The sequence below is a fragment of the Cyprinus carpio genome, chromosome A21, assembly GCF_018340385.1.
Source record: "Cyprinus carpio isolate SPL01 chromosome A21, ASM1834038v1, whole genome shotgun sequence".
Classification (NCBI taxonomy): domain Eukaryota; kingdom Metazoa; phylum Chordata; class Actinopteri; order Cypriniformes; family Cyprinidae; genus Cyprinus; species Cyprinus carpio.
This window is the reverse complement of record NC_056592.1, coordinates 20,989,625-21,000,184: the sequence shown is the minus strand read 5'-3', so window position 1 is coordinate 21,000,184 and position 10,560 is coordinate 20,989,625. Positions and strand designations below refer to the sequence as shown.

General features: G+C 37.6%; 1 protein-coding gene across 1 annotated transcript in view; it reads right to left on the bottom strand.

Moving 5' to 3' along the window:
• The window catches only part of ammecr1 (AMMECR nuclear protein 1), a 32,168-nt gene that overhangs the window by 5,707 nt on the left and 15,901 nt on the right, over positions 1 to 10,560 (bottom strand). The window contains exons 3-5 of the mRNA XM_042711286.1: positions 9,678 to 9,792; positions 1,386 to 1,476; positions 1,163 to 1,259 (exon numbers count right to left, since the gene is read on the bottom strand). Coding sequence (XP_042567220.1) covers positions 1,163 to 1,259; positions 1,386 to 1,476; positions 9,678 to 9,792 — 303 coding nt within the window. The remainder of the gene's footprint in view (positions 1 to 1,162; positions 1,260 to 1,385; positions 1,477 to 9,677; positions 9,793 to 10,560) is intronic.

Genomic DNA, 10,560 nt, shown 5'->3' with positions numbered 1-10,560 from the left:
ACTTGTGGACGGTTCAACTATAACACTCGCTGACTGCAATGATACAGCTTGGAATAGCCAGGACAATTTTTTATATAACTCTGACTGGATTCGTCTGAAAGAAGAAAGTCATATACACCTAGGATGCTTCAAGGTTAATTTTCATTTTTTGGTGAACTAACCCTTTAAATATCACCAAAATAGCTCCTTGTCTCAAAACATTAATAAAAAGTTGCAGCAACAATGAGAACATTGCTAAGTAAATTTGGTGACAAAATCCCCAAACCGGAAACACTGCAGCTAACGTAAGTGTTATGAAGGGAATGAGTTTTAAATGAATCTCATCTACAAATAAAGTAGGACAATGGACATACTTCAAAATCCACACCTGCCACGGTGTTTGTTATCTGTCATCTCAGACAGAACAGAGGCGGCACTGAAAGTGGCACTGCTTGCCAAAGTCTTTCACTGTGCACATATTGTGCAAAAATGTATTTTTTTGAGTTACTGTAGATCTAGACTAAATGAGAACATGCATTTACTCATTCACTATTTCTCAAAATTAATAAACACTGTGAAATGCAAACTCAGAAAATGATGCAAACCTGCAAAAATTATGTACAATAACACAAACATCCTTTATGCATTTAATTCAATTTTATTAAGCATTGTCTTTGCTGCTTACCTTCGACGATCCAATTCAACCATACTAATGAGCATAAATTGCTTTAGATAAAACACTTTTTTTTTTTTTTTATTAAGAATGTTGAACCTTTCTTCAGGCAATCCAGAACGGAAGCACAGCTGAAAGGTTTGAGCTGCGCCCTCTTCTGTACAGACGTGAATTTAGATTTCCTTCAGCCTGAGGCTTATTCATTTCACTTTTGGTGTGAAAGGGCTTTTACATTTGCCAAGAATATAACTTTTTTATATCAAAAACAAACAAGCAAGTCCAGCCCAGATGAGAAAAAGTAACACAAAAGTATCATAGCACATTACTTTCCATAACGCAATTAGTTACTTTCTTAGGGAGTATTATGATAATGTAATGCATTACTTTTAAAAGTAACTTTCACAAAAATACCAAAATATTCCCATACCAAAAAATAACCAAAAAAATACAAAAAAAATAAATAAAAATTTACAAATAAAAAAAATTGTTCAAAATGTTCAATTCTCTCACCTGGTCAGTTTAATAGTCTTCCTGAAGTCATTTGTGATGGGAGCTTTGTAACCTCCCTTTCGAAGTAAGGAATCTATGGTCTGAATGTGGTCCCATCCTATCAAGACAAAACAAATTCAATCACGTTCTTTCATACTGATTGTTACTTTTTGGTCTGCATCTCATTTCTAATGTAATTCAAGACATCACAAACAGAAATCAGGCAAGTGTATTTTATTCTCACCTTGCTCCTTCGCAACCTCTGGCAGGTAGGTGGCGGTGCGCTTTGATCCTTTTTCACTAAAAAATTCTATCCTAATGCCGTGAACACCCACCTAGGAAATAAAGACATCTTGAAAAATCATGTATATTTTTTCCATACTTGACCTTTGTGTAATTGACAAATACTGTTACTTTGGTGCTGAAAATGACATCAAAATTGTAAGAATAGGTTGCTGAGAGAGGAAAAATTTCATCTGTGCATCTGCAATCAGTTCCGCTCCCGCTTTCTTTAAAAGGGACAGGAAGAGACAGACATACTGACAAATGAAATATGAAACCAAATAAACATAATTATACATCATAGATGCCTGCTTGTAGTCCAAATTCAAAATATTGGAGAGAGCCATTTCTCCCGCCCCTTCCTCTTCAGAGACAGACACTCGCATGGGCTGCAAGGACACGCAACAGGAACAAGCACATTTGACAACAGAAGGTCACAGAGCTTTTTAGTTGGATGCCGTGGATTTTTAGGCCAGGTAGAATCTGCGATCTCTGACCCAGTTAGTTTTGTTGGCTTCAACGGCTGCAAATAAACTTTTAACGCCAACTGGCAACCTGGGGTGTCAAAATAATACCAGGTGCATTGGCAGAGGGCGAAGTCACACAGACCAAAACAAAAACATTGCAAGTCCTTCTAGTGAGTTTGCCAAGTGCCATTTAAAGGAAAAGAAGCTGCTCGAATGGGCATGACGCTGAAGAACTAATGAGGTCTGTTCTAGTCCATTTACAATATTTGATACACAATTTTGCTACGAATTACCTGAAAGTCATTTATTTACTGTTTATTTTCATACAGCATAAGACTATAGGAGACGGTGATGTTGTCATAACACGTTGCTCAGACACAGCAATCTTCATGCTTTCTAACCTTATCTCCACCTTTTTTCTTTTTGTTGCAATTATTCTGCCTATTGTACGTATATGCAGCCAGTGCATTTCTATGGGATTTTTCATCTCTTTCATTACTTAAAGAAATCAGACTGTACAAATCCCTAACCCTTGGTACGAGCAATGGTGATGCTTGCAATGACAAACACTACAAGTGAAGGATTCCTAAAGCAGAGATACACTTCTGGTTCACTATTTTGCCTCTGGGTTTGTGTGAACGCAGTCTAGCTCTGAATTCGGTCACTGTTGACAAAAGGCATGAATGCACATGGAATGGCAGCAGAACTACAAAAGATGGTTGTGTGTACAGACAGAAAAAGAATGCAGATGTGGCAAGAGGATTGACGACTGCTATTTGCATGATACACATCCTATCATACGGTTTTAAGAGGGAGACAAAGCAGAGAAACAAAAAAAAAGTGTAGATTACAGGTTTATTTAGTTTGTAAGTTTATAAGTTTGGGGTTGGACTAATCAGACAACATTAGTTTTTCTAAAAAACTTTTGAGTGACTATTAACAAGACTCCTACCTCATTTCTAAACTTATCAACTGCCTTACTAACTATTAATAAGCAGTAAATTAAAAGTTAAGGCAAAAGTTAATAGTGAGAATTAGTCCCCAAACTAAAGTGTGACCTTAAGGTGGGACTGTCTATTATCTGGATGTGGCTGTTAAATGCTTGCAAGCCAAGTACAGCACCCCACTCTGCATGAAAGTCTCAGTCAGCTTACAGTAAGGAAACGCTAAAACTAACATCCCCCAACTCTGCAAACTCTACAAAAAAGATGAACGCACAATACACAAGACATCATCATCACTCCTCACCCAGGGCACATTTCTGTCTGCACTGTTGTTGGTCACTAAGGACAGTGTATACAGAGAGTGTGTGTCTCTACAAGCACACATGTATGTTTGCATGGCCTGAATCATCAAGCTTCCACAGTATAATGCCAGGCTAAGTCAGTAGGCCTGTGCTTCATTTGAAAGCAAGGATGCAGTGAGCAGCTAATTCTGCACAGCCCACATTCACTCTCAGATCACACAAATTTGCAAGCCGTCCATCAACAGGCTGCACTGGCCAGACCATTTGTTGACATGGTAGGCTGAGGGCTGCGAATGGGAGTATGTGAGCGGTCCTTGAGTCTTAGTTTTGAGCTCCAGACTGAGCTCCGTGACGAACAGCAGCTTTTCTAATTTGTTTGTTCAAACATGTTTATACTTTTCTTTTTATTTCCTATTGAGGTACAAGGTATGGCTTTAAGACCAATAAGATTTTTCCCAAGTGCGACTAAAGTCATCAAGTATCATACCATTCTGAAAAATGTTTAAAAAAAAAAGTTTTTCAGGCACTGACAACCACAGACTACCAGAAGGTAAAATGCATGTGCCCACTGTGCTTTGTTTTCCTGAAGCCATAGGGTGGCGGCGGCACAGATGGTTGTGCCCATCCTCGTTGCTTGCAGCTATATTTTCATTTACGACTCTTTAAACCAGCATAACATATGCAAGACAGTCAATGCTTGCAAATAAAAAAAAAAATAAAAAAAAAATTATATAGAAAATTGGATAGGAATTGAAATGTCAATCAAAAACATTTTCAAAACACACATATCAAGGAAGGAATTTTATTTCACAATTTACAGGTTATCTGTAAAAAAAAAAAGGTAAGGCTTTTTATTACCCTTTTTAAGACCTGCACAAATAAAATTAATAACATGAACAGGTAACATATTAAACTGTAAAATGACAGATTTACAGTTCATATACTGGTTTTCACAATTAAAAAAAAAAACTCTTATAAAATGATAAACATCACATTTCAGCCTTTAAACCATTAAGAAATGGGATGAGTCAAACATATACATTATTATATTAATTTAAAACATATGAGCAATATCACACGAGTAGAAGTGAGATATGGCTGTATATCGGCTCAGATTCAGCCGTATGTAATCACAGCGTGCCGATATACAGCCATATCTCATGACTACAAGTGTGATATTGCGTTTATACAACAGTTCGACGGACGAGTGTGTAAATACATACGAAACAACAACAGAGTGTCTTTAAAAACTCTCTTTTGTGCAGAACTACTTCCTTCCGCCACAGATTCATATCTGAGTTTGACAGTTTAACAGCTGAGCTGAGAATTAGCCTCCGTTACTAATTCGAAAACATCACTTTAGAACTAGTAACGTAGGAACATTTAGTTGCGTCATTAAAAGCTTATTGTATTACTGTATTAAAAGCAGTGTATTATGTGGAGTAGAGTATTATGAGAGAGATGAACTGAGCGAGTGTGATTACCTGCAGCTGATACAACATTCTTCAGCTCAATCTCATATATAAAACATTAATCTGAATGTCCACTGAGGAAAGCACTATCTTCGTCGTACTCTCCTTTCATCTGTTAAGAGTGATTTCAGATGACTGTGCTGCTCATTGCATTTGTTAACTGCTTCTTACAAGCTGTTGTTAAAAGTAAAAAGAACTTCCTTGTTTACAACAGTTTCAGTCTCTTTCAATATAAAAGACTTTACTGCTGACACACTCATAAAAACAATCTAATGGCGAAACAATGTAACTAAAATCACCATCACAAACACACACATCATCTCCCAATACTAAACAAACACTATAATTAAATACTACTATTTATATAAAATATTATTTATTGAATAATAATAATATATATTTACCAAAGAACAACAACAGCCATCATAAAAGTTGCTATGCAATTCAGTCAAAAGTAAAAAGGCAAAACTATTTGACGTGGAACAAATAATAGATTAATGAGACCAAAGACTCCGAATTAGAATTACCCAAAACGAATTACATCTCATGTTTAACCACTATAGAGACATCAGAGCCAACAGCAAATTTCAGAAGATCTGGCCGAGGTGAGGCTGTTCTCGGCAGGTTCATGAGCGCTGAATGGGCGCTGACGCCCTGGAGCTCACATATCCAAAAATTAAGCTAATTTGTTTTTGTTAATCTTTAATACCAAACCACATATTTGAAGTCTAAACAACTACATTTTGCCTATAAAAAAACTCTAAAAACTACATTCTGTGACACACACACACACAAAAAAGTATTATTTATAAATTTTTTGTGGATTTGGGCATACGAAATACACTTGCTGTAAGAAATACTACAAGTGGAGTTCTACAAACGGTGAAACGGTTGGAGTTCTGATATCACTAGAATATTGCAATCCTCTCAGCCAATCAGATTCGAGGACCGGATAGATCTGTTATTTAAAACTTCATATCTTAGTGTCTTAATTGTTTAGATTTGTAAAAACACATTAGCTTCTTTCACATTTACAACTCTGTGTTTGCTTTGTAAAAATAGTTGATTTCCACATTGTTCTGAACAAAAACAATAGAAGGGCTTATTGAAAATTAAAATCAGTTATCTGTATGCAAATTATTTTACTGCCACTAGGTGGGGTTTTTGAAACAGCAGAAATAAAGCGGTTTTCCCCAATAACAACTGTCACAAAGCAGCGTTGCACTCATAAATGCTGCTTTATCATGCATTATTGAAAAAGTTTATTGCAAAACTTTTCTGAAGACAGTTGGTTCCCTTCAGAGACACATTCATATAAAAACACCCGCATCGCGTTTTGGCTTTGAAACGTACAGCTCATATTTATTTAATGAAATCACATCAATTTTTGTCTTTCCGTCCCCAAATTTAAGACCTTTTTAAGACTTTTCTTATACCATGTAAGGTATTTAAGACTTTTATGGCCTTAAATTTGACAACTAAATTGAAGAGTTTTTAAAGGGGTCATGACATGGTTTTTTTTATTTTATTATTATGGTCCCCTAGGTGCAATTATAGTATTACTATAGTTTTTTTTTAAAAAAACTTTTAAAATGTAGTGAATTATGACATTTTCCCACCCTGTTTCTCATCCTTTGATTCAAACAGTCTGTTTTTGGGTTGTTTCTCCTTTAAGAGTTCAGTGTTAACTCCCGCTGTTATGATTGGCTAACGACAGCGCCTATGGCTCAATTATTAACATCCCCAGCCAGAACATTTGCGGATTGAGCGTAACTGTTTAGTAGCGGGTGGTGCATTCGAAGCGATGGCTCTTGCAATGATAAAACCTTATATGTTTGAGCACATCTGCGTGGCATTGTAATTTTCCTGTACACAGACCCACTCGCTGTCCGTCGACTGAACACTTGTGAGGCGCGCGGCGCGAAAACGATACGAAATGAGCGTAGTTGTCTTGTGCTGGAGGCGGTCATATGCAAATGGTTGGAACCTCACTTCGCACCGTGACGTCACTTCTTACCATGGATCCAGAACGAGCTGTATTTAGAGCTTGATTAAATAAATGGCTCGTTTATAATGGGGAGGACGTCTTAAGCTATGAAACTTGCAGGACGTTTTAATGGTACAAAGACCTCTTATATTCCAAAAGATCAAGGCAAATTTGGTTTCTCATTTCATGACCCCTTTAAGGACCCGAGGGAGCCCTGTATAAAGATGGCCTGTTGGGCAGGGCGGTGATACATTTTGGTCGCCCGAGTGGAGAACACAATAGCCCTGGAACATCAGACTTGCGATTTTGCAAGCACTGCATATCATGCTAAAGCTTTTTTCTTGCTGCCTGGTCAGGTTAAAAGTTCAGACTTCCCATTTCAAATTAGTGGTCGACCGATATATCGCCAAGGCCGATAAGTTTTTCTGCTTGGCCGATGTGTTCGAGGTGGGACTTTTATTTTGACGCTGCTGAGAATGGCAGCAGCGCCTGAGCACATAGTGCTCACATTCTCCCTCTTGTTTACTGTCGTTGTTAACAGTTCTCTCTAATACGGATAGAAGTCTGTCAAATATTCAGATAGAATGGTTAAACAAAGGAATTAATGTATACAGAAAGTATTATATGGATTGCTTTTATATTATTAGTAATACAGTCATGGCCAAAAGTTTTGAGAATTACATAAATATTAGTTTTCAAAAAGTTTGCTGCTAAACAGCTTTTAGATCTTTGTTTCAGTTGTTTCTGTGATGTACTGAAATATAATTACAAGCACTTCATACGTTTCAAAGGCTTTTATCGACAATTACATGACATTTATGCAAAGAGTCAGTATTTGCAGTGTTGGCCCTTCTTTTTCAGGACCTCTGCAATTCGACTGGGCATGCTCTCAATCTACTTCTGGGCCAAATCCTGACTGATAGCAACCCATTCTTTCATAATAACTTCTTGGAGTTTGTCAGAATTAGTGGGTTTTTGTTTGTCCACCCCCGCCTCTTGAGGATTGACCACAAGTTCTCAATGGGATTAAGATCTGGGGAGTTTCCAGGCCATGGACCCAAAATTTCAACATTCTGGTCCCCGAGCCACTTAGTTATCACTTTTGCCTTATGGCACGGTGCTCCATCGTGCTGGAAAATGCATTGTTCTTCACCAAACTGTTGTTGGGTTGTTGGAAGAAGTTGCTGTTGGAGGGTGCTTTGGTACCATTCTTTATTTATGGCTGTGTTTTTGGGCAGAATTGTGAGTGAGCCCACTCCGTTGGATGAGAAGCAACCCCACACATGAATGGAGTCAGGATGCTTTACTGTTGGCATGACACAGGACTGATGGTAGCGCTCAACTTTTCTTCTCCGGACAAGCCTTTTTCCAGATGCCCCAAACAATCGGAAAGGGGCTTCATCGGAGAATATGACTTTGCCCCAGTCCTCAGCAGTCCATTCACTATACTTTCTGCAGAAGATCAATCTGTCCCTGATGTTTTTTTTTGGAGAGAAGTGGCTTCTTTGCTGCACTTCTTGACACCAGGCCATCTTCCAAAAGTCTTCGCCTCACTGTGCGTGCAGATATGCTCACACCTGCCTGCTGCCATTCCTGAGCAAGCTCTGCACTGGTGGCGCTCCGATCCCGCAGCTGAATCCTCTTTAGGAGACGATCCTGGAACTTGCTGGACTTTCTTGGACGCCCTGAAGCCTTCTTTACAAGAATTGAACCTCTTTCCTTGAAGTTCTTGATGAACCTATAAATTGTTGATTTAGATGCAATCTTGGTAGCCACAATATCCTTGCCTGTGAAGCCATTTTTATGCAACGCAATGATGACTGCACGCGTTTCTTTGCAGGTCACCATGGTTAACAATGGAAGAACAATGATTTCAAGCATCACCCTCCTTTTAACATGTCAAGTCTGCCATTCTAACCCAATCAGCCTGACATAATGATCTCCAGCCTTGTGCTCGTCAACATTCTCACCTGAGTTAACGATGATTACTGAAATGATCTCAGCAGGTCCTTTAATGACAGCAATGAAATGCAGTGGAAAGGTTTTTTTTTTGGATTAAGTTAATTTTCATGGCAAAGAAGGACTATGCAATTCATCTGATTACTCTTCATAACATTCTGGAGTATATGCAAATTGCCATTATAAAAACTTAAGCAGCAACTTTACCAATTTCCAATATTTATGTAATTCTCAAAACTTTTGGCCACGACTGTAGAAAGGCAAACATAATACTTTCTTGTTTGCCGTCAGCATTAAGCAAATACGCATTTATATAATTTTAACAAATCTTTGAATGACTAATGAATATTTAATGTCACAAACTTACTCGAATCCAGCTGTGAGATCTTGTGACGTGTGCATATTTATGCAGCATGATCGGGTGTTCTCTGTGTGACGGTCGGTCTGTGATAATTGAATGCTTTAAACATTAAACTCGTGATTGCAAATTATGCCTTGCTTTATGCATTTGTCCACTGTCATATTCATGACACTTTCTCTGTGTGCTGTATGTAAAATGAGTGTTAACTTGGCTTTATTTGAAAATATGATTGCCGATGCACACAAACTTCCCAGAATATGAGTGGCCTGTTGGTTACAGTGTTAACTTCCTTATTCATTATATTTTTATAAAATATTTATTTGTGAAAAATACTTCGTCATCTAAAGTACAAGTATGTTTATTTTACACATTTATTTTTTTAATCCATTGTCAAATGATTTCCAATTTCTTAAATATAAATTAAAAAAAAAAAAAGATTATATCGTCTTTATATCGGCCCTCTGCTTTCCAAGATATCGGCATCAGCTGTCAAAAAACATTATCGGTCAACCACTATTTCAAATGGTGGTCCAATCTCTGTTGGACCACATGAGCCAGACTTCAAACATTTAAATTGACAAGGCCTAAAAACTCATGCAAATGATTCAGTGAACAGACACCTACTGGCTCTTCAGGGAACAGTTATTTAGTGGTAAGTGACATTTATTACCAAAATGCTTGCAGCAAAAACCCTTAAGTGCACAGAGAGTTTGTTTGTTTAATTTTGTGAATAACAGATGGTAATAGCTTCTGCGCTCTTACCTCCCAGTCTAGGTAATCACCAACATCCTCAAAGTTGGTGAGCAGAGACACTGAGCAGAAGAGGCGCGGCAGCTCGTCCCTCGTCATGGGGGGAAAGCGACTGTCTTTAAGGGCACTGTGAAGAGGACATGAAGGCAAGATTTACAATTAAAAAAAAAAGTCTACTAGAGTAGACGGCCAATCGCAGTTAACAAGTACTTATGGGTATGAATGGCTACACACATTCATTTAGGGATCAGTCAGAATGACTAGTTGCCTAACAACCTAGGGAAGCTGACTAGTGAGTCTATCTAGATTCAGAGGCACAAAAAATGGCAGACACAGGAGAGGAGGTGATAATGTCTCAGAAAGAGAAGATGCCACAAGGAAAATCCATCCCCAAAGAAAGATCAACAGTGAGAGGAAGAATAAGAAGGTGGGTTTCCTTTGGCATCTTCTCTGTCAGTAACAATACTAGAGATTTTTTGTAGTATCGGTACTGGTTCAATTCAATTCCCAAGAGCTGTGATACTGACAGGAGACTGCTTTCAAATGCTCACACCAATGCATTTCTTGGTAAAAATGGCCATCTTGCAAGGTATTAATGAAATGGCTGCCAAATGTATGATTTTCTTGCCTTAAACAAAACTAGAAAACTAACTATTAGAAATCAATGGAATGTAGTGTTAATCTCCAAAAGGTTTATTCAAAAATGGCAACACATTAATAACATTATACTGGTTTATCATGGAACATCTGGTCCACAGTTGACAGTGTTTTTTTTTTTTGCTGAAATATCAGAATTGATATTGTCAATTGTGAAATTTCACTGGAATATACATTTTAATTTAGTAACATTTACAGCAAAATAACTATTGTGGTATAAACTACATTATTCATATAA